At 46.6% G+C, this 23,937-nt stretch overlaps 1 protein-coding gene across 1 annotated transcript in view; it reads right to left on the bottom strand.

Annotated features, from left to right (window-relative positions):
- COL27A1 (collagen type XXVII alpha 1 chain) overlaps positions 1–23,937 on the bottom strand; it is a gene marked incomplete at both ends in the record, with an annotated part of 145,221 nt that overhangs the window by 92,106 nt on the left and 29,178 nt on the right. The window contains 8 exons of the mRNA XM_080356002.1: positions 3,482–3,526; positions 4,744–4,797; positions 7,144–7,188; positions 9,450–9,503; positions 10,327–10,371; positions 15,408–15,461; positions 17,440–17,493; positions 22,137–22,190. Of these exons, the coding sequence (XP_080212128.1) occupies positions 3,482–3,526; positions 4,744–4,797; positions 7,144–7,188; positions 9,450–9,503; positions 10,327–10,371; positions 15,408–15,461; positions 17,440–17,493; positions 22,137–22,190 (405 nt within the window). The remainder of the gene's footprint in view (positions 1–3,481; positions 3,527–4,743; positions 4,798–7,143; positions 7,189–9,449; positions 9,504–10,326; positions 10,372–15,407; positions 15,462–17,439; positions 17,494–22,136; positions 22,191–23,937) is intronic.

Raw genomic sequence — 23,937 nt, 5'->3', positions numbered from 1 at the left:
CTCTTCCTTGATATCTAAGTGGTAATCTTTGGCTTTTACAGGCTAAGTTTCAGCTACTGAGCTCAAAGGAGAATTGAGTGTATTACCCCTGTCTTGCACACAGCCCAGAACAGCCACACGGCCCGTCTGAAGCTGCACACCATGGGGAGAAAGCAGCGCCCGAATTCTCCTCCTCCTCCTGTGCAGGCACCAAGCACCGCAGCATCTCCCCATCTTGCCTTGGCAAACACCAACCATTCTCACAGAGCTGCCAGCATTCCTGGCACACATCCTGGGTACAATCCCGCCAATGGATCCTTGGGGCCAGAGAGCTTTTCTTTCACAAGGTGTTTGCATGGTATCTGACATAGTGATGCTCCAAGCGTTCAACTAAGCTCCAGGTACAGGACCAACAGTCCTCAGACAAACTCGAGAATTAATAACTATGTCTTGCTCCTTCTATTCTATTCCTTTTAAAATAATTCTACTAATAAAATATTGTAAGCAGAAGTCAGGCATAAGATAGCACAGCTGGTGCAGTACTGATAGTCTACATGAAAAAAGAGATAAGCACCTATCAGTAATGAAGATGAACAAAACAAAGAGCTCAAAGCTCTTTGGGTGCATTTCCTGAAAGTTTCCTTTTAAGTCTCTTTCTCTAACAACATTTGAGAACTTCTGAAAATACGACACTCTATTTGAAGTTTAATATAACCTGCAGTGCAGACATCTCTGATCATAGACACGCATCTCCCACAGCAGAAGAAAAGTGCATATCACTACCTGTACCTCCTCTTCCTGCGGGTCACCTCCTTCAGTGACAGTACATCTCCTTTCTGAAGATGAACTAGGGCTGATATATCACCTCTGTGTGCCAAGACAGAAGGTAACAACAGCTTCTCTCATTCCTTCCCCCGGCACGGTGCGCACCGCAGCCCTCATAGCAGTGGGGCCTTTTATCCTCCCCTTTTTTTTTTCTTTTGCCAGCTGCTCAACCAAATGCCAAAAAAGTTCACACCATTGTGATAAAAAGCCATTCCTTTCAGCCACTGCGTTGGCAAGACTGAGGTTTAAGCAACCAGCCACTCCAGCTCCAGACCTCCAGCATACCCCTAAACCAGACAGCAGATCCGAGACACACAGACTCCTGTTATTTCAGCCTCCCTACTGCATTGTACTTTAGTCCCAATTGTCTCCCTAGCCAACCCCCAACCCTCTCCTTGCCCAAGAGTTCACCATGGCCCATACGTTACAAACACATTCGCCTCCTACGTTGCGTATGCGCTGCGGGGAGAGCGGAGCGGGAGGTGGAGCCGGCTGTTTCCACGACAGATTCACCATGTCCCTCACAGCTCTGCAAAACTTAACTTCCCTGGAAGGGTTTCAAGATCTGACTCATATCCAGTTCTTCTATTTTAATCATTCCCTCTTACATCACCCTCGGAGGCCCACGGTGTCACATGCAAACTCCCCCTGCCCCCTGCTCCTCCTCTGCCCAGCATCTAATCCACAGCTGTCTGCCATCCCAAACAAAACGAGGTAGAGAAATAGATTTGATACCAACTCCTTCCCTGCTTCCCAGAGCATTTACCACCTTTGGAAACCCTTATTAGCCACCATCCAAGAGCTCTCCATTGCACTGACAACACTGAACGAGAACAGTAGCAGTAGCCACGCTAGCAAACGTAAAGCTGCGTGGGGATGTGAGCAACCAGAAAAATCCCTTGCAAACACTGCGAACCAGCTGGGAGACAGCCCAGGCCAGGAGATGTGCATTGGGAAAGGAACCAGGTCAGTTGGTTCCTATATTCCGTTCTCCCAGTCACTTCCCGAACAACACTGGATGTCACTTAATCTTTTTGTTCACGCTCGGTATTACAAATCATCAGCATCAGTTCATTCAAGATTTCTTATTAAACCCGATATCATGCAATGGGAATGGAGCCAAAACTCTCTGAAAGAGCCGAGTAGAACAAAGGTGCTCAGGCGCAGCCGTTTAATCCCTTCTCTAGATCCCAGCCTAAATGCCTCCACGGTTGAGAGATTCCCCGCTGATCTCAGGGGAGCCCCTTGTTTGTAACAGTGACTGCCAGACACAAACCCTTGCCTGGAAGATGCCAAACCCGAGCCAAACAAGAGCTGGAATGCCTGGAGCCTCCAGCGTGCTCCGTGCAGGGACACAGAGCAGAATCCCTGCACATAACGACTGTTGCTTTGTTTGTTTTGCTCTGGTCAATGAGTCACCGTTACATATACTGCTCTCTGCAATTATTCATCGCAGAGGTTTCTGGTGTAACCGGCGGTTTACAAAACCATAAAATCTGGTACAGATTTCCACTGCCTCCAACGCCAAAATTTGCTTGACCTTCCCCCACCCCAGAGAGAGGGAACAGCCAGCTGGGGTGAATGTGGCACTGTTGGGATGTTTGTGAGGCTTTTACTGGGAGAACACCAGTAAGCGGGAGGTGTGGGACTCCTGGAAAGCACACGTTTGCGTGCAAGGGTGACAAGGGGAAAGCACTGGATTTTTCCGTGTGTGGGTGAGTGGACATTTATAAGGAGCCTGTGAGCGCAATGATGTCAAGAGAGCGAGAGAAATTCAGGCTAACACAAAGAACAAGGTGTAAAGGCAGTGAGACACACCAGAGCATGAACGTGCCTGATCTCTCTGCTAACTCCCGGAGTAAAAAAGCTTGATAGATTTTGGCAAAGGAAGCAGGCAGAATTGCTTGGAAGCAGGCAGATGTGGGAAAGGCTTTCCTTTCTGTCCTTTCCTTGTTTCCTCTGCTCATTTTGGTACTTTTCTCACCTGCTTTTATTTTGCTTTTTGCTACAGTCAGCACAAACCCTTTCTTCTATGCAGCTCTCAGACTTTCCACCTTGTATTCAGCCCTGCCTGCAAACACCTCTTCCTACTGGCCAAGCCTCAAATCGACCTGGTCTCCTCAGTCCTCAAACGTGTCTTCATCTGATCTGCTTTAACTCTCTATCACCACCAAGGACAAAAGTGTTTCTAGACAAAAGTGCACACTTGTTATGCAAATCAGGATGGTACAAGGGTTGGAGAGAATTGCAGCAAAAAGAGTCAAATGCAACGGGACTAGCGGGAGCACAGAGCAGTGAATGTACCAGAGTGAGCACAGACACCTGGGATGCTGCAATCACGGTGGGAATTACAAAATGCATACAGGGAAGAGGCTGAACGGAGGGCAAGGTGTTGCAGAAGAGAATCGGAGAAGTGTAGGATCCCAGGGAGCATGGAGACAGTGCAAGAAAAAAGGACCAAAATGCCTGTGGAGTGGGCAGAGCATGAAAGAAAGGAGAAGAACAATATTGGTATCTTCAGTTTTCATCCTGCTTGAGAAAAGAGATGTGGAAAGGTTTGCTTGATCTCCCCATTTAGTTCCCATCAGAAGATATGAAGGGACCCAGCCAAAAGCCAGATGTTTTGTTTCCAGTTTCATTCAAAAAGGTCTGCATAATAGACGAGGAAAAACTTTACCGGCCTACCCATCTTGCCCCTCTTCCCGGGAACTCCAGGGATCCCCTGCAAGGAAAGCACACAGAGAAAAAAAGAAGAAAATAATAGGTCTGGTTGAGAAAGCAAACAGCCAACCAACAATACAAAACAAAACTAGAGAGAAAGGGGAATGCAAAACAGGCTAATGACTGCGGCATTGTTCAGGAATCAAAATGTCAGCTACTTGCAGTCAGCTGCGAGAGCAGAAGACAATTAATTAACCTTCACTCGCTAACTACGGCCCTCCCCGAGGACACACGCAGGCAGCATCCACACCCAGGGCAACTGGCTGGGACTGTGCTTAGCAGGAGCAGTCATTAAGCTACTGGTCTGGAACCGAACGAAGGCCACCGCCAAGGCACTCGCTGGAGAACTTGTGTTTATGTTTCTTATTTAGTTATACAAGCATTAAATCAGCGACTCTAGAGCGCGGGGTTGTCCCCTCCCAGGCAGGCACACACACATGCGCTCACTCCCACATGCTCCCGGGGCCTCTCTTGTTCTGGAGCTTGGGTTTGAGGGAGGAAAAGCTGGAATAAAACAGTCTTTGTCTTACAACAACCTTCCTTAGGAGCTCTTGCAGGAGGAAGAGGGGGTCCTTGGGTGGGTACAGATCAGGAAGGTGGGGGGATATGGGGGAGAAGAGCCAAAAAGCAAGAGAGGTCCTGCAAAGCTCCGAATGTGTGGGTTTGGAGAAGGCACAATGAAAAGGTTGGGGAAAGAGGGGACACATGGGAACAACAGCCACAGCTGCCCGTCCAACAGGCCCCAGTCTTGACTGCCCAACTGGAAGGGGAGACATCATCGGAAAGTCCCCGGCACTGTCACTTCCACCAGCCAGGCTCTTTCCAGACACCTCCAGTTGGACACCCAAAATGCTGGGACACTATGGGTGTGATGTCACTCCTGTGGGAATGGGGAATTTCCAGGTACATTCTCCACCTGCCCCATTGCACCAAGGTGAACTAGTGAGGGGTGGAGGAAGGCAGGTTTTTAAGTGAAGGAAAATATAGAAAAACTCCTCTCTATGCAATGGTGAGGTCTGATGACCCTGCCTGGAGCCTGGGCTTTCCTGAGCCAAGTGACAACATCACACAGGGACACAGGTCTTCATGCAAGGGTAGACACAGGCTAAAGAAGGCTTGGTTAAACATCAGGCATGCTTGCCTCTTGAGAAGGTTACAACAGGCTCTGAAGAACTGCATTCAAGTGACACACCGAGGTTTTTTGCACAAAATACTCACTCGTTCTCCATCAGCCCCCGGTAGCCCAAATAATCCTGGGAGACCAATATATCCCTAAAGAAAAGAGGAAACAAGTAGTAAAGATACATTCCTCCATTAGCAACCAGTCAGTCTGTGTTTTTGCCTGAACAGCAGAGCATCCTCCAGCGTTGGTCAATGGCAGCCGTGAAGAAATAAACCTTGAGGCAAGTGTATATGCCCATGGACTGCATGGTGCTGGCTTCCACGATGTAGTCCAAGGGCACATACCCTCACACCAGGGATCATGAGGACTCCAGGCAGCAAGAAGCCAGCAAGAAGAAACCTTACCTGGGCTGGCTCTGAGTGTACCTGGGGGAAACGGAGCTTGGTTCAAGGTTAGCAAGAGTGATGGTGATAGGAATCCACACGCCCGCACCTCCTTTTGTCTCTCCAAAGGCTCTTTCCCTGCCCCTGGCGCTCATTCCCAACCATGTTGTGAAAACATTCTGTTGTACCAAGCCCTTTCTGCTTGTCTTGTGTCACGTGGGGGTCACACGCTGCAGCCCCTTCTCATGCAAGCACCTTCTCTTGGCATGTGGGGCTGCTGACCACCCCACTGCCGAAAGAGGAGCGATCGGTCACGGCTCTGCCTGAAGCCTTTCCCTGCAAACTCAGTGGTACCACCAAGACCCTTTGCAAACACTTTGTCAGTCCAAGCAGCGGGGCGGTGGGGCTGAGTGTGACATTTCAGGCTCTTAGGGCTGGTGCACAAGGCTCAGCTTTACATAGATACAGATCCTCTGACACCCAGCTGTAAATAAACCTCCTTTGCACCAACACGTTTCTCATAAAATCTGCTCCTTTCACACTCATCAGCAGGCATCGCGTTTTCAAGTAGGCGACATTTCTCTGTAGCCTTGGGATCCTGCTAAGACAGGACACAAGCGCCGCGTTTCCCTTCCCTCGCAACAATTGAAGCCTTGTGTTTAATCCTCTTTGCTCAGCAGTCAGCACAAAGTTACCTTGTGTGCTGGTCCTTTGCAAAGGACTAATTTGTGCCAAACATGCAGAATCAAGAGGAAGTGAATTTCAGCAGGGAGCCCCCTCAGTGGCACCTCGCTGTTACCAGAGCCAAGTGTTAACACTGATTTTCTATCATCTTTCTTTCTCCATCATCGCTAAGTCCCTTGCTGTTGACCCCGACAAATACTTTCACCAGTCCACTGCTCGCTTTAGGTTGCCCTTCCGTTAGGGATGACACCTAGGCTGGGAGATACAGCCACATTAAAATGATGCTGTCTGTGCCTCCTGAACCCCAAGACAAACCATGTAACTCCTGAACCACTTCCTGCAGAAGGACAAAAAGAAATAGAGGTGGGGGATGGAGAAGAGCCCACAGTCAGCTCCTTCAATCCACCAAATGCAGGTATCTCACCTTAAAATCCAATTCTGACTGAGAAATGGCTTTCTTGGGTAGCTATAAATATTTCAGTCCTGAGCACTTAAAAGTGAAAAATCATTTTCTAGTCTTACATTCTGCACATCTCCCGCATGATAGTTACATGAGATCCTGGTTAGGCCAGTGAAACAGATGCACCAGGGGGAACTTTATCGCTTGCAGAAGTGAGGTGAGCAAGCTGCGCTATCTCAGATCTTCCTGCAGGACATGGAACACGCCATCTCCTTCGCAGCTCCGGAATACAGCTGCCTACAGGGTCAGCATTGTTTATTCCTTGCAGTTTTCCTAGTGATGAAAGCCAGCTGGTTGAATTTACTGCACATAGAAAGCGTATCACATGTCAGAGAAAGGGGGATTTTATTGGCTCAGAATCTCATTGTGAGTTTATAATTGCAGGAAAAGAACAAAATGTGATTAACGAGATTCTTAATCGGTTAAAAAAAAATCCTTTGCAGGGAGAATGAATCCTCAGCAATTCAATTTGGTGAGCAAAACCAGGCAGAACAGAGATATTAATGTTTGAATTTGCACGTGGCTTCAAGATGCTGGCTTGCTATTCTGCATAGCGATATAAATCACTCCCAACCTCAGGACTATACCCAAAAGAGCCCATATTCAGCATGGTCAAAGACCGCTGAACCACACTTATTGAAACTAAAGAGGCCTTTGGGAGATGGGGCTTGCAGAAACGTCAGAATTCGGTCTTTGGTAGGAATTTGGATGCCATTCTTTCCTGCAATGTGAGCTCTGAAGGAGTTGATGTATCACCAGCACTATCGGTGAACTTTGATCTTGGTACATTATGTGTTTAATTTAAAAAAATTTAGCAGTGCTTCAATAAACAAGCGATGAGCAGTTCAAATCCCCTGAATCCGGTGAATAAAAACAATCAGTCTCAGGATGGCAAAATTAAGCATAAAGTTTCTTGAGAAGCCTTTGGCAAAAACAAAGGGAGAAAAGACAAATGAGAGGCTGCTTACCCGACTGCCTTTTGGACCAGCTTCCCCTATGGGGCCAGGTAAACCCTAGAACAGAAGGGAAAAAACAAAGACAAATGTGGACAGGCTTTAATTTAACCTAACGAGCAGTGCCAAACCCCCAGCACCGTCCCCGTGTGGTTCTGCTTTCAGCGCCGACTCCAAAGTGTATCGACAAAGGAGAAAAAAGGGCAAAATGGTACAAATAACAAATCTCCCATTGTCAGGGAGCTGGGACTCCGCAGAACCTGAGACTGCTGCACACACTGAGCTTTCCCCGGGGCTGAGGGAGAGATTTCTGATCATAAAGAGCGCAACGGCGAAGGCAGCGGGGAGCATGGAGGGTGCGTTACACTTGGGATGCGATGGACAGTGATGCTCTGTACCCCACAGCCCTCCATTCAGTTTCCTGCCTCACACAAGACATGCACAGCAAATAATATATGTATTTCAATACCTGTTTAGGGAACACAGGCAGTGAGAAATCCTTTCTAATTTCTAAGTGCAGGTTCTGCAATACCTCTAACCCTTTGCAGCATCAACAGCTATGGAAAGAACCAAAAACACATTCCCAAGTCTACTTCTATGCTTATTGCCGCTCACTTGAAGTACTGTGAAACAGAACCCTCTAAACATGCGTAATGAATTCTTAAATTTATTGTCTTCTAGCAAGTTTCCGGGTCATTTTTTTTCTAGTTCCAAGTGTTGTTGTGCTTTTTTGGAAGATGGGGAGAAAAAACCCCGATGCTAAGTCCATATTTTCTTTAGCTGGCAGCGCTGTGCACTCAGCCTGGGAGCTGAAAGGCAGGTTGTGCTCTTTCCTGCCTCACGCATCATTGCCAAGGATTTCAGCCATGGGGTGAAGTTAACAATTCTGCCTGTGATGCGCAAATCAGACCAGAGCCAAGCACTGTCTCCCATAGCACCGCGGAGCCAGCGCAGCTGTCAGGAGTAACAAGCAGTAAAAACTCAGTAAAGCAAACAGTTCTGATGCTGGATACACACAGCATTCAGATATGCCGAAAAAAAGCTGCCTTTAAAAAAAAAAAAATCACTTTCCTGACCCAAACTACATTTTAAGAAACCGTTTTTGTTCTTCGTATGTCAAGCGCAAAGATTTCACCCTGCTTATCTGATGGGCAGCGCAGCGCTGCGAATTGGGAACCAGCATTCATTAACCTTGTATGAGCAATATAGCCCGGACCACTTGGTATTAGTCACCTAATACACATTCCCACCTAGGAGATGCTTTGGCATGCAAATCTCTAAGAGCCTTTCAGAGCATAAATGGGACATTTAATCAGGTGCATAAAACTCTCAGCCAGTTCCACCACCTGCACTTTCCAGCCCGCATCTGTATATTCCACCCCAAATTTGCTAAGCGAGGCACCAATTTCATTTCAAATTTAAAACAGCCAGAGGCAGGGGGCATGCAGAGTTGTTCTGCGTATCTAGCTCACATTTAGTCTAAACCTGTACATATCTGGGTAAAAACTCCCATATGAACTCATGGTAAGGCTGAAAGGCTCCTGGCAAATATTTGGGGTCTTAGCTGTGTACTAAAACATGAATGTGGGGGAATCCAACATGAATGTGTTCATTTAAGAAAAGCATGACAAATTCATTTCCCTGTAAAATGTCACAGGGCCAGGACTTCTGCCCTCCACATATTCCATTTGTTCAGCATCTTACACCAGTAAGACTATAAAGTGTCCAATTTTGATCCATTTTCCTTTGCATGCTCCTCCCTTCCTAAAGTTGTCTTTGTGCAATTATTTCAGGATGAAAACAGACTTGCTTTTCTTTCATAATATATTTTTTTCTATCTGCAAATATGGTTTATATAGTCCACATCTAATTTTATATGTACATACATGATTCCACTAGCGAATTCATCTAAATACTTTGTTTTGGTAACATGCCTTCTTCTGCCCCAGATTTCTAACATGTTCAACACTGAATGTAAAACATGCCTAAAAGTGAAGGGTTAGCAGCTTGCAGGTATGTTTCTCTGCTATTTTCTCCCCGTGTTGTTACACTGAAGCAAAAATATGTCAGATTTTGCTATAGAAATGCAGGTTTTATCTATCATAGGCATAAAATGCTTTCTAACAACCTTAGTGTCCTCTGGGGTTGAAAGACAATCTCATCAACACAATATCTTGGGGAGGGAAGAAGGAAAATATATTCAGACATATTCTAGAGGTCTACGCTGCCTTTACTGGGGCACATATATAGCAGGGCACATATTCAGCTACCTGCACACCCAAATCCCTAGTCTGTGCACAGCACGATGAGATTTACTGCACCTGCCTGCCAGGATAACCTTTGGCACCTGGACTCCCGGCTGGTCCTTGTTCGCCCTTTGGAGAGAAAAAAGAGAAGGCACAGGAGTTAAGGTGAACATCACACTTGGGAAGCATTTTTAGCCGCTTCATTCTTGGAGCTGCTGCAAATGGATTAACCCGATGCAAATTTAGAAAATATATAGGGTAGACAGTGGAATAAGTTAATGACAGTCAATAGGATCCATGCATTAGGCAAGTGTTGCTATTTCCCCTTCCATCTGCAGCGAAAGAGCAGATAGTTTGAAACAAGAAGGCTAAGAGAAGGTGTAAGGCTGCATCTATATCTGGCATATGGAACCGTTTTACTGGTGGGGAAGCACTGCCAAAATTCTTCCAAACTAAATGGATTCATGTATAATATCCTTTAACATCATTGCTAACAGGGCCTGCTATTCATTGCCTCTCTTTTTTTTTTCTGAACTGCAAACATCAGACTTAACCAAATAAAGATGGGGGGAGAAAAGGAGAGAGGAGGAATGGGCTTTGGGAGGGGAATTACATGTTAGTACTTAATATGATGTGGTTCGTAAACTCCAGGTGAAATTAATGTAAAAGTAAAAAATAAAAGGAGAGTAGGGTAAGCTGGTGTTTCTTCCACCATATAAACTTAACGTGGCTGAGCAATAAAAATTAAAGATTAAATTTATAAAGTCCAGGGCAGTGTCCTTGCAGAACATGCCCGTGCTTGGTCGGTACGTGCAGAGCTGTGGGTGGGATGCGAGGTCACTGTGCATCCCCCGTGTGCACCGAGCAGCCTGTACAGCATCCAAACCAGCATCAGGACCAGCAAATCCATCCTGCTTCTAAAGCTGCAGTGTTGGAAACTAGCAAAACTCACCTGGTCTCCGGGGTGACCTGGTGGTCCAGGGTAGCCTTTATATCCCTGTTGAAATAGGATGGAAAAAAATGAGTAAAAAGGAAAAAAACAACCAAAAAATAATCTGGTTTTGGTTTGAATTGCTGTGGGAGGAAAGATCTGAAGAGAAGCAGCATAAGGGATAGCACTACACAATCATGCAAACTTTTAACATGCTGCTTTGTGCTTGCATCACCCAAACCCGCACCTGCCGGGGTCTGGCCCGGTGGTTACTCAGGAAGGGTTGGCTCTGTGAACAGACGCAGAGTTGTACCTCCACCTTCAGCAAAGCTGCCCCTCATCCTTAGGAAACCATGGGCTTGTAGGGTGAAATGTTGGCTTTGGGCAAGCTGGGGGACTACGCAACACGAGTCACTCGTATTTCAGAGTGCTCACTTTCGCTTTAGAACTCGAAATGCCATAGGAAACACCAAAATAACCATTTACTGTCACAGGAAACTTTGGTTTTGTTTCTATCTTGAATTTGTCTGTCTTCCAGCTCTTCTAATCTAATTACAAGGTATGACAAGATCCAGAGTCCTTCACTCTGAAGGCACCTAAAGCAGTGAGCGAGCTGCCTCTTAACCTGCTCTCTGCTGAATTAATTAGAAGGAGTTTCTTAATCCAGCTCGCGAGCTGGCAAGTGTTGAAGGCTTCAAATCATTCTCACAGGTCTTTCACAAACCTGTTTCAGTTTTTCAGTGTTTATTTTGAGATGCAGACACTGGAGCGGGACAAAGCCGGCCTGTTCACCTGCAGACTGATCAGTGTGTATTTTAAGAGTTGGCTTTCTCTAGGGTTTACACAGAGCTCTCTTCAAACACTGAGTAAATTCTACAAGTGACAGGCACTTCAGACTTTTTTTTCCCCCTCTCTCCTTTATTATCTTGCTTCAGCTATTTAAAACAAACTCTTTTCCATCATGTGGAGTCAGAGCAGATTAGAATATTAGACTCAGTTACAGAGACGACTGTTTAGCTGTGCTACTAGAAAGATTAGGAAAAAAAAAAAGACAGAAAATTTAACTTGAAACAAATGGAGAGAGAAAACAAACAAGAAACAATCCTTGCACAAATCCTACAGAAATTACAAAATGCTTGCAGGGTGGGTTACAATTGCCAAGCGTAGCTCAGTCCCTGTCCCCAGCCAGGGCTCCTGGCACATGTCACCCATCTGCAAGCCGAGCATCTCCCCTGCTATGGAAGCCACAACCAGACCCTGGTTTGTCTGAGAACTTGGCCTTTTAGTCCATTCACCAGATGAACCCAGGCCTGTTTCTCTCTCTCAGGTCCACACCTCTGCTTAATGGATGTTTTATTCTTCCCATGGGCTATCCTAGACCTGCAGCCGAAGCCTTTGCTGGCGGAGGTACGCAATGCGCTCAGCCATGCTGGCTACTACCCGCTCCCCTTTGCATTCCTTCTTGCTCATTATTTCAGATATTTTGGCCTGGAAAAAAATGTTGATTCCCTCTTCACAGATTCTCTTCTGCTTGACGTTGTTGATGTACCATGGCCTGTGTTTGTTTGACTGAGCCGCACCCCCTGAGAAGGTGATGCCTGACCTCAACGACCATTTTGCTACCAGCTAACCCTTACTTGAACCATCTAGAAGGTCCTTTTCCAAAGTCTGTCCGTGCATTTCAGCCAGTGGCTCCTCACTGGAAATGCCTCAGCAGCTCTTGGAGAAGGACCAGCAGACAGGGCTCCCTGCCCCTCTCCAGGAATCTGCCCCATGAGATCTTCTCTTCTTCTCTCCCTGGCTCCAAGACAGACGCTCGGCATCAGCAGAAGGGAGGGAGGATGCTCCACCCTGGCTGGGCGCCTGGCCTGAAGGTGAAGATGCTTTGTAAAGGTCCAGACCCACCCCGGTGTGGACGGCTCTGTATTGGTACCACCCATCCCTGAAACATGGATGTGCAGGGCATTGTGCAGATGGAGAGCGTCTGTTCCGAGAGCTGCCAACAGAAACAGCCCTGGGTTCAACATCTCCAGATGTGCCCTGGGATTTAGCCTGGAGCCCATGGGGTTTCCACTGGGGCTTCTGCCCAGCTCCTCCAGCCACAGCCTGGAGCAGGAGATACCTTTGTCTCCAGACAGCTGGAGCACCTACTTCCACGGATACAAACGCTTAGAGATGTTTCACTCTCTTCACTGATAAAAAAAGAGGTGCCCAGCTCAGCTGCTCCAAACCATCCTGCTCAGACTGGGGTCCTGCAGGACACATCTCAAGCCTGTGCTGTGCACCCAGCGCAGGTGGTGAGACGGCAATCCCTTGAGATGCTCAAAGCACATCCTGAGCTAACGTGCATTGCGGCCTCTATAATGGTAAGTGAATGGCACTTAAATATATAGACACTCTACTACTGTTGCATCCTATTAAATATCCACCTCACTATATATAATGAACTCTGGAAAGCTTTGAACGTGTGATTCTTTAGAGTATACTGCAGTTATTTCTGTCTCGGGCTAATTATAACGAGGCAAAACCAGAAAAGCTTGTGTATGCTAAAGCTGGCTGCAACGTGAAAGTATTTACCTGCTAAAATCCTCTTCAAATAGCACTAAAATGACAGGGCAGAGGGTATGAAAACAACTGCATTTGCTCTTTTATCCAAACACTTCCTGATGATTACAGGGTGCTCAACACAAAGGGCTGTGATTTAGAACGGAAATTGCACTCTAGTGAAGGATTTACTCATCTATGATGATATTTATAATCCACACTCTCTTCACTAAAAAAGATCATCCTGCACTTTGATAAGAAATGTGAAGAGCCCAGCAAATGGGATCTGTAGGACAGGGTGTGTTTTGAAGCTCTGACCAATTCCTAGTTCTGCCTTTACTTGCGTAACTTCAGTGAAGCTTTTTCTTCTCTCACCGCTGGCTTCTACAATCTCGTACTTTGCTACAACCATTTTCTCCTCCACAGCGGCTGACGCTGGGAGCAATGGTGCAGAGCTCTGCTGAGATGTATCTGCAAGGCAGCTGTACCTGCAGCCCCCAACACAAAGCCAAAGCCACCTCGTAGGCACCCAAGGGAAGGGCAGAGGGGACAGCCAAGTCCTGCCACCGTTCCCCTGAACTGCTGGTCAGCAAGAGCAACATTTGCTCTGCATGGAGAAGATGAGATTGTATCTGCCGCTTGAAAGGCACTTTCATGTACTCGTAGATGGGTGCAAGCAAAAGCATGGAATCACAAAACAGTTTGGGTTGGAAGGGACCCTCAAAGCTCCCTCAGTGCCACCCCTGCCATGGGCAGGGACATCTTCACCAGCTCAGGTTGCCCAGAGCCTCATCCAGCCTGGCCTGGGATGTCTTCAAGGATGGTTCATCCACCACCTCTCTGGCCAGCCTGGGCCAGGGTGTCACCAACTGCGGTGGTAGCCACGCTATCCAAACCCATGTGCAGCTTGGTTGTAGTCGAGCTCGTGCTGCTAAGCCAGTTGTTTCATTTAGTGGGAAAAGTATTTTTGTTTCCCCTGGTGAAATATTTTGCCTATTCGAAAGTTTCTACATGGTGTTTTCAGATCAAAGCCCTCAGAGCTCTTTTCACAGTCTCTCCATGGAGTGAGCAGGAGGAACGTCCATTTCCAAGGCGTTGCTGTTTTCTGGTAGCCAGGATGCGTTGCCCACCTTCAGCCAAACACCAGCATATTTTCACTGGGAGAATGCCAGCAGGGAATCCAGATAAAAAAAGATTTCTTTTTCCAAACATTTCTCCAGCAGCTGTAAATTTTTTCTTAATGCAGGATGCTAATAAAAGCCAGGTTACACCAAAACCACTGCCAGACTAGTGCTACTGGGAGGTGGTTTTTGTAAGCTGCACCAAAGGAAAAAATTTCAGCATCCAAGTCGCTCCTTACTTGAAGAAACAGAAGCATATTCCTGCCATTGCCTTGTCCTGAGGGAGCTGAAATCTGATGTGAAGGCCATGTACTGGACGCAGGAATGTTTGTTCAATCTCCTATTTCTTCTCCGCTTTTTCCACTATGAGTCCTTGCACTCCCGACGTTGCGTTTTGCTGATCATAACCACAAGGCTTTGTTTTATGAGCTGTTATACCAAGAAAATGGTATTCTTTGCACCCTATTTGTTAGAGCTTGTTTGTGACAGCAGAAGATCGGTGGCTAATCACGCTGCTGCTCCTACCTCCGCACAGTACCCCAAGCGTGACCAGCCTTGGAAGCAGAAAAACAAACCCAGCCCCTAATCTTGGCACTTTGATTCTAATATAAAGCATACACCAAACAATCATGGAGATGGAGGTTTCCTTCAGCCTCCTCCACACCTTCTTTCTCTCCCCAGAGTCCTACAGCCTACCTGAGTGGGCATTTGTGTGCGGTCAATTGGCCTGAGGAACGGTAGATCTTCAATGGCCTGTTGACAGGTGAAGGGATTGGAACACGGTGCTAATTTTAACTGTTTGGCTTTTCTGTGCCGGTATTGGCTTGCTGGGAAGGGGAGTCAAGTCCACTGAGTTCAGTTATCGAACTACACTTGGCCTTTTTGAACATCATGAGGTTCACACGGGCCCACCACTCAAGCCTGTCATGGTGTCTCTGGATGGATCCCTTTTCTCCAGCGTGTAAACCACACCACACAGCTTGGTGTCATCAGCAAGCTTGCTGAGGGTGCGCTTGATCCCACTGTCCATGTTGCCCACAAAGTTATTAAATAGCACCAGTCCCAATACCAATCTCACTCGTTTCCACCTGGACACTGAGCCATTGACCACAACACTTCAAGTGTGACAATCCAGCCAGTTCCTTATCCCCCAAGTGGTCCATCCATCAAATCCATGTCTCTCCAATTTGAAGCCAAGGGTGCCATCCAGGACAGTGTCAAATGCTTTGCACAAGTCCAGGCAGATGACTTCAGCTGCCCTTCTCTTATCCACCAATGCTGTAACCAAGGCCACCAAATTCGCCAGGCATGATTTGCCTCTAGTGAAGCCATGTTGGCTGTCACCAATCACCACCTTATTTTCCATGTTCTTGCTGGGCACAGCCATTTTAAAATAAAAACAGCCATCTAGTTCACTAGAAAAGAACATACTCCTACCTTTCTCCCAGGTGGTCCAGGGAACCCAGTCAAACCAGGTAAGCCCACGTCTCCCTGTAGGAAGGAAAGAAGTTCTGTTAGTTTTCAGCAATGTTTTCCCTATACCTAGCATACTGTTACTGAAATTAGTAGCACCCAACTATTGATATTTCTGATTCTAATTGCAACTCTTCAAAAACCGACTGGATAATAAGTGTAGATTTAGACATCATCTCTATTAACTAGCTAATATAAATAATAAACCTAGCTAATTAATGGCAGCTGCTGCCAGTCCAGCTTTTTGCCAGCAGAATGAATGCTTTATTTTTTTTTCAATGATCTCATGCAGTCACATGCTTCAATTGCCTTTTGATAGGCATTTAAATCACTAAAGCAAGGAAATTTTAGCTTTTAAATGCAACAAGAACAACAGGTACCTCCTGCCAAATCCTGTGGTTGTGCTCGTACTCTGCTACTGCACTGGCTCAGCCCACAGCTGCAGCTCAGATGGTGCTGATGGTGTAATTATTTAACCCACCTGGGATAATGATTTAACCTGCCTATATGACACGGATTGAACCTTTGCAGGCTGCTGGTGGGAGGATTTTTTCCGTGGCCTGTACTTCTGTAAAGCGACTGCATTGCATCCCAGCTGGCAGACCCAAACCATTATAGGAATGCAGAAGTGCTTTGCTGTGAGACCTCTCTAACACCCAATCCATCCCTACAAGCCCATTTTGGCCTCTTCTGACCAGGTTCACAAACCCCTTTAGAGCCTCTAACACTGCGCTGTGCCTGCTTCCTGAAAATACGTTTGGACTATCCAGCCTGAAAATTAGGCATTGCTCCAAACTCCTGCTGGAAACTCCTTGTTTCTATTACTGCTAACAGGAATAAAGCCTTGTTAACATGAGCTAAAAGTGATCTGGATCCCTCCCTTTCTTGCACTGAGCATGCTTGCAAGAAAACAGTTCCAGACCCCGTGAGTGGAGGATTTCCATATAATGCCATTCCGATGGAGTGCACCAGAAATTTCAAAAGGCATCTCATGCTGTTAAGTTAAAAGCGTCGTTTCAGACTCAGCCTTCTTCTATGTTTTCTAGCGTCACCCTCCATCTTGTACTGGTGTGGCTCTCCATGCTTCATGGAGGCATCTGGTTTCGAATGAAGAGCCTAAGTTCTCCATGGCTGATGCTTTCTATTAGTTACAGCGAGGCTTATGAAGAAAGGAAGAGAACCAGGCTTCTTGCCCTGGACATGAGTTATGAAGTACTACGCAGGCACCACTGAAATTGAGGCAGATGTTGTGGAGCCCTGATCGCTCTTCTACTAATTTCTAGACTTCTGTGAGGCCTTGTTGCCTCAGTAAAAATCGCTCAGCTGTGAAACGGCAAAAACGGGAGTTGTAATTTATTGAAAAGAATTAGCAGAACTCTGATCCTCAACAGTTGTTAAATCCAGAAACCAGCCACGCTTCCAAGCTGTGTTGATTCGAGCAGACATTGGTGGAAAGGTGGTTATCACACAGCAGGGTTCATGCCTTGCCAGGACCATGGTCTCAGAAGTCTCCCTTTTTGCATCAGCATGACAGAGAGATCTGCTGCAGGAAGCCTATGTGACATGAGGCAAAGCACCGTTTCACAGCTCCTTGGCAAGAACATCCTTGCCTTTGCCTTCAAAAAGCTTATTCCGTATCCTGGGATTGCCTCTTTCCACAGCTGCCCGCCCAGAGCTGGCGAGGTGCGGCTCTATCTCGTAGGCGCTGGTTTAAATACCCAGCTTAAGTAGCCACATGCTTGCAGCAGCAGGGACACAAGTTTGGGCTGCATATTGTGCATAAAATGGATAAATATTTGGATGACAAAAAGCTGTGGCAGCAGGCGCTTCAGTGCACGCTGGGCAATACCTGAGCTAACTCTATTTAGTCCAGAATCTGGGGTCTAAGTTTTAATTTTTAGTCCTAAGTCTACTTGAGTGGCGGTGGTATGAACTTGCTCCACAAGGCATAATCGCGCTGTGGTTTGCTGTCTGTGCACCCTGGGTGACATCTCACCTTCTGTCCATTGCGAGCTTTTCCAGGTGACAGCCCGGGATCGCCTTTCTGACCCTGAAATGGGAAACTTCAGTTAATGACGCAGTCCAAGAACAACTACAGATGTAGTTGTGCTTCCACCTGGCCTCCAAACTGAAAGAACATTTTGTTTTACCTCTGCCTTGCCCTCACACCCCAAATGTATTGAAGTCCTTGGGTATGGCTGTTTTGCTGGAGCTGGATTTGGTGAGTGATCGCTGCTGCTAAAGCATCACGTTTTAAATAGTATTTGACAGTATTAAACTGACTAAAGAAAGGATGACTGGGAGAAGGCAATGTCAGGACTTATGATACTTATTAGTCTAGGCAGCTCTGATTTCTTCCTTGTCTACAACTATCATCACAAAGATAATTACCAAGCCTATTACTGTGCCTAAACCATCCAACTTGGAAAATGCTGTTGCTTTTTAAACTGTGGGCAACAGATGAAACTGCAGAGAAAGTTAAACTAATTAGACACTACCAACAGCCAGAGCAATTGTGAGGCTTTCAGGTGGTAGAAAAAATAGGCATACTTTATCTTATGTAGCAGCATTCCTTATTTTCCTTTTTAACAACCATGATGAGAGAAGCTACAATTTGAGACTGTGATCTTCTGATGAACACTGTCTGGGATTCCAGCACCATTTGAACAACTAATTCCAGTATTCCTTTGAAAATCCCAGCTCAGATTCTGAAAAGGTGGAAAGGTGATGTGCACACCTACTGGGGTGAGAAAGAGAAGTAAGAAAAACTAGAAGAGATTTGGAGCACGGCAGGTTCATTTGGCAGGATAAGGTTTAGCACACAAAGCAGCTTAGGTCTGTTGTCTCAGCTGGGACACAGGTATCCCAGTATCAGGCACTGGCCATTTAACACCCCTGGGATCATCAACAAACCACAATCTCTGTGTGCCACATCAGCAGCATGGGATTCAGAACCAACCAGCAAGCACATGACAGTTGAGAGGGTTAATTAATGCTCGTAAAGTGAAGGGCTTGGAAGGAAGATGAGTCTCTACAAAGGAATAATAGCATTTATTAACTGGCTTCTCTCATTAGCAGCACAAAGGCCCGGCTATGGCTGAGCAGCTTGTCCATGCAGCCTCACTCCGCTATGTTCCACACGTCCTTCCCAGCTTGCACAGGGTGCAAATCTCCCCTTCTCCTCCTCCGCCATCCATCACAAGCTGCAAGGTTCAGGGACTGAGACTACTTGGCTATGGACTGTAGGGAGCACTGCTGATTCAAGGCAGATGCATCTGTGCAAATTCTGAATGAAGGCTGCCCTGTTTCCAAGCACTGAATGTGAGTCAATGAAGTCGGGCGGATCATCTCGCTGTGTGTGCAGCTGTTATCAGGGCAATTCTCCTGCTCTTTGAGCTTCACAGTGGTCAGTGGGTGCTACAACTGCATGGAGTGGATTAGAGCAGTCTGCAGGATCACAGGGTGTTCAATTCTACTCTGCAAAATTAATTTACTGCAGCAGGTAGACACCCACCACTCTCTCTAAATCTTGCCATGTGCTCAATGCAATGACTTTGAGCCATGTAAATGAATATGAGCCTCTCACACTTTTCCCTGGGAGGCTCCAGATCACATTAGCAAAGCCTGTGCTTTACATCACAGTTCTGCGTTCGGTGCTGCTGAAACCATCACACAGGTGGAGGACTTGGCCGCAAGCAGGATCACACTTCCCTGAGATTCATCAGCACGGTGGCAGCAGGGCTGAAGGGCTGAAATTGGGGATGAATTGCCCAACTCTTCTCACACAGCAACCACAACATCTGAATCAGCTTTGGCCTCGTCCATTGCTACCTGGGAGAAGTCTGGAGCTGTGCAATTTAAACACCTCAGCTTCGCAATCCCACCAGTAGCATTTTAAACATCAGCGAGCCAAACTGATGAGCTATCTTGGAGCCAAGCCATTCACTAAAAGGAAAATGCAATTTTTTGCTAGCGCTATAAGAAGAGACATTTATCCGGACTAGCTACCCAAGCAAATCATACTAATGCCTGATGCCGAAAGCCTCCAGATGAGAGATGCAAACCCAAGCCTTGTAACGGCTTTTGAAAACACATCCTATTTGACAGCTAATCCTCCTCCCAATCCCAAACTCTATTAGAACCTCAGAACTGCACCCAGTGGTTTGCAAAATGCCCCTCCTGGCCGCAGCAGCAGCTCGCAGGTCACACAGCCAGCCACAACTTATGCCCTACAGCCATTTAAGAGGTTATCTACTATAATCAGGCTTTGCTAACTAGATGCAACAGTGATTTTGCAGCTGCCAAGGACAACAAAAAGAATGCGAAGAGTGGCAAGAAGCCCCTTTAAGCAGTTGCACGTTATAAATTGCTGAGAAAAGCACAACGGGTGAAACTCTCAGGTGGCACGAGTGGGTGTAACGTTGCTGAAGTCGGTGGAACCGTGCCCAAGCAGATCAGCGGGAATTTGGCTCAACAGCTCCATGGAGCTCTGTGCAAAAAATCAGCTTCCTAAATCCGAGGGATTACAAGAGCTCAGCTCCAGTGACGAGAACAAGGTGGACCCTGCACAGGACAGACCCAGAGCGCAGCAGTCCCAGCACACGCGCTGGTGCTCACCGGTGCAATGCACAAACACCGCATCTCTGCCAGCTGCCAGCCACATTGCCGCCCTCGTGTGCAGCCGATTGCCCAGCCTTGCAAGGGCTCTGCTCATTCAGCTGATAAAAATTATGCTCGTGGGTTACTTCTTCAGTGACAATGACTTGGTATTAGTCATGGCTGTCAAGCCTGGTGAAGGACGGAGGCATTTAAAATGTAAGGGGGTGAAATATCTTTTTTTTGGTGCAAAATCCATCTTCTGGGACTGTCATAATGCCAATGAAAGGAAGGAGGGAATTCAAAACTCTGGGATCTGATACATACCTTGCAAAAAGTGCTTCACATGCAAAGATGTGGCCATCACGGCTTAGCAGGGGCGAAATGATGTCCAGGCCTGGGCTGAGCTACAGATCTCACATCCCATTGCAAGCTCAACACTTCTTTGGATGAAGCACCATGTAGAACAGCCTAATCCTGCAAATGGTGGCTGGACGAAACTAAAATACATCGCACAGACCGATGTCAACATGTCTCTGCCGCGGATTATTACAACTATCCATCCGCTGAGGGCTTTCTGCTGCCAGACTGCAGCAAAATAGAGGAAAAATGCTTCTGGGAAGTTCTTACTTCTAGCAGGACACCAACTGAATACAGCTGTACAGGCAATTGATGATTTCTGACCAGTTATTAGGCTAAAAGTGTTTCGTTTTGGTTTTCCTTTTTTATTTTTTTAATCTGATAGCATAGAACCATAGTTTGACTTTACAGATTGGACCAGGCTGAATTTGCAGGGCTGGAAATTAGATAAAAGAACTTTGATTTGACTTATAAAACTCAACAAATGTGATCTGGAAGTCATTGATGGACAATAAACGCAGAACACTAAGATGTAGAACTTTTACAGCCTCACTTTTCAGGCCATATAACTACACTTTAGAATTTAAACCAGCTGCTGTTCACCAACATGTCTCCAGTGCCTAATTTTTAATCACATAGAGGCAGCTTGCCAAGATTTCTCAATCTTTTTCCCAGAGCATCAATAGTGTTCATAACATCTCTGCCTACTGAGGAAATCATGAAAAGCAAGGACTCCTGCTTGTACCTTTCTCTGCGTTTGGCTGAGACATCCCGCATCTTCCTTGGTAGGGAAAACCTCTATTAAGCACCGCCTTTCAAAACTCAACTATTCTGCAGTGCCAGATAGGTGTTATAAAATATAAATCTATTTCTCCGTAAACTATGACACCAAAACGATCCAACCTAATCTCCCAGGAACTCCACAGTCTTAAGGCAGCACAAAGCCTTATCCACAGGAAAGAGCTGGGAATGAAAACATCTTTCTGAAGGGTTTTGCAGGGCACGGGGTGAGCTGGAGCTGTTGCTGTGCTGATATCCCATGCAAAGGGAGGGGGTCCCACTGTGGGGGGTCACCCCCATCTTGCAGAGCTCCAGCTCCCACCCGGCTGCAGCACCGTGGGGAGAACGTGTGTGCAGGACAGAAGGACAAACCATGGGCATCTGGGCACTGCAGGAGCTCTGGGAGACCTCAGGGGGGAGATGAGGGTGTCTGGAAGGAAGCAAGGGCATCAGTTTGGGAGCACTGATGAGGTTCAGTGTTCCCTGAAACTCCAGAGGGGAGCAAGAGAGACGTGGGACTTTCAGGAGCAGGACGGCAGAGGAAGATGCCGGATGCTGCTGGTCCTCCCCACCCCATCCAGACCCAAAGGCGGAGGAATAGGCTGCAAAATCCAGAAGAGAGCAATGAGAAAGCAAAGAAATCCAGATCTGGCAAGGCTCTGGAGTGTGAGGATTCCACCACCCTCCTCTCAACACTGCAGTTTGCTCCCTGGCACAGGCACAGCTCAAGCAGGATCCTAATTAGGCAGCCTTTGAAATTAGGGAGCACCAAGAACTGAGGCATGCAGCAGGGGCTCTCAGTCGTACAGCAAAAGGCTGTGTGTGAGCAGAGGAGAGGGGAGAAACGGCCTCAGCCTCTCGACATTTTGTGGGGAGCAGGATAACAAAGCTGAACACCCCCCCGGGACGTCCTCTGAAATGGGGGCAGAAAAGCTCCTTGTGCCAATTAATACTTACTTTTGGGCCTGGGGGGCCAGGTGAGCCAGGGTTTCCATGGGGGCCTGGGGGACCCTAAAAAACACAACAAACACAAAATAGAGTCAAAAAGAGTCAATAGGCACCTGCGTCAGTCCTGGGAGCTGCGGAAGGTCTCAGGTTGTGGGCAGCAACGGGACCCTCATCACCTCGTCACTGCTGAAACTTGGCTGCTGGTTCCCACCCCCCTTTACGGAAGGTAACGTGTCTGTCACAGGATGTGTCGTGACAACAGGACGATTTGGGTACACCAAATATTCCACAACCAGGAACAGAAACTACCTTGGGGTCAGGGGAGTCAAAGCGCTTACATGGAGCCCCGTCAGAAAGAGATGGAAGTGATGCAGAGGGGAGTGGAACTGTGTGGGGTGTTAACGGTTTATTTAGCAGAAATGGAAGAGAATAGAAGCAATTACTAAAGGGATATTGTTCAGCTATTTGGAACAAACTCATTTACCCTAAAAGGCAATCAGATTTTCAACTTTAGACACTAGAAAGAGAACGGATGCATGGACAGTAAAATGAGGGGAGCAGAAGTCCCTGTTTAAACCATTTAAATCTGTATTTTTGCACAGGTCTCACAAGCCAATGACGCTGTCAGAGTATCTACCTCAGATCACATACAGCTGAGCCTCCTTTTACATCATATTTTAAAAGCACCCTGCATATTTTCCGAAGACTATTTAAGGAGTTATCTGGAATAAGCAGCTAGGAATAGTTTATCCCAGGATTGTATACAGCACAGAAGATCTGTTAACCTTTCAGGCAGAAGTAATAACAACTCTAAGTCCTCTTGAACACGTTCCTGGGAGATGAAACAACCTGAAGGTTCAATTCCAAGGGCTCCTGTTCTGCCAAGGCCGTGTCTCAGATTTACACCAGCACAAGGAGCACTTGAACGTGCCCTCTAGTGAAAAGGAGCAGAGTCTGGGGGATAAAAAGCCACTCACGCACTTTCTGAGTGAGCTCTAGTATTTCTGATGAGCAATTCAGCAGATGTGGGGCCGCAATCTGCAGGGTCCGGTTTCCAAGGAAAAATCACTGCAGTTCAACACGCGACTGCCACCCAAGTTCAGCGCCCTTGCCCTCTTCCGAGGGAACATCGGCACGCTGGTGTCTATTCAGTTTTATTTTTACTACACTGTAATAGAAAATAATGGGGTTTTTTATTTAGCTATTGTATCTTGTGGCATAGACAGTTGTTGAGTGCCCAGTGCTATTTCACAACACATGCTGCCCTGCTGTAAGAGGTTGTTCAATTAAAAAGCTGAGGATGAACTTTTCAAATGGCATTTTTTACCCAAATAGATTTAATGCATCGTCCTTGAACTCCTTCCAAATTTTCAGCCTGAAACCAAATACATTTATTGCTCCATTCTTAATTTCCTTCTGAATTTTCAGCCTGAAATTCTCTGATAGTTTAGCCTGGCTGTGACTTTCCAATGAAATTGAAAAAACTTAAATTACAATTAAGGCATTTGAGTATCGACTTGTCATTTGAAAATCCATATAGCTGCTGTAACCAGAGTAATTGAGCACTGCGTTGTCTCAAATTAATCTTCCCAGCAAACTATGGCATCATCTGTTACCTCAATGCGTAGGACACTGAAACGGAGACTTAATGTGCTGCTAAAGGTAATTCAACAACCCTGTGGTAGTGAAAGCACTTCAAGCCAAGTCCCAGATATGTATGAAAATTAATATTAAGTGACAGGAATCAGAACAGTAAAGTCTCTATAAAAGATGAGTTCCTAAAAAGCTCTTACGTTAAGCAATAATCTAG

This window comes from Nesoenas mayeri, assembly GCF_963082525.1.
Source record: "Nesoenas mayeri genome assembly, chromosome: 18".
In the NCBI taxonomy this organism is placed as follows: Eukaryota; Metazoa; Chordata; class Aves; order Columbiformes; family Columbidae; genus Nesoenas; species Nesoenas mayeri.
Note: the sequence above shows the minus strand (reverse complement) of the source record. Positions and strands in the feature narration are given on the sequence as shown.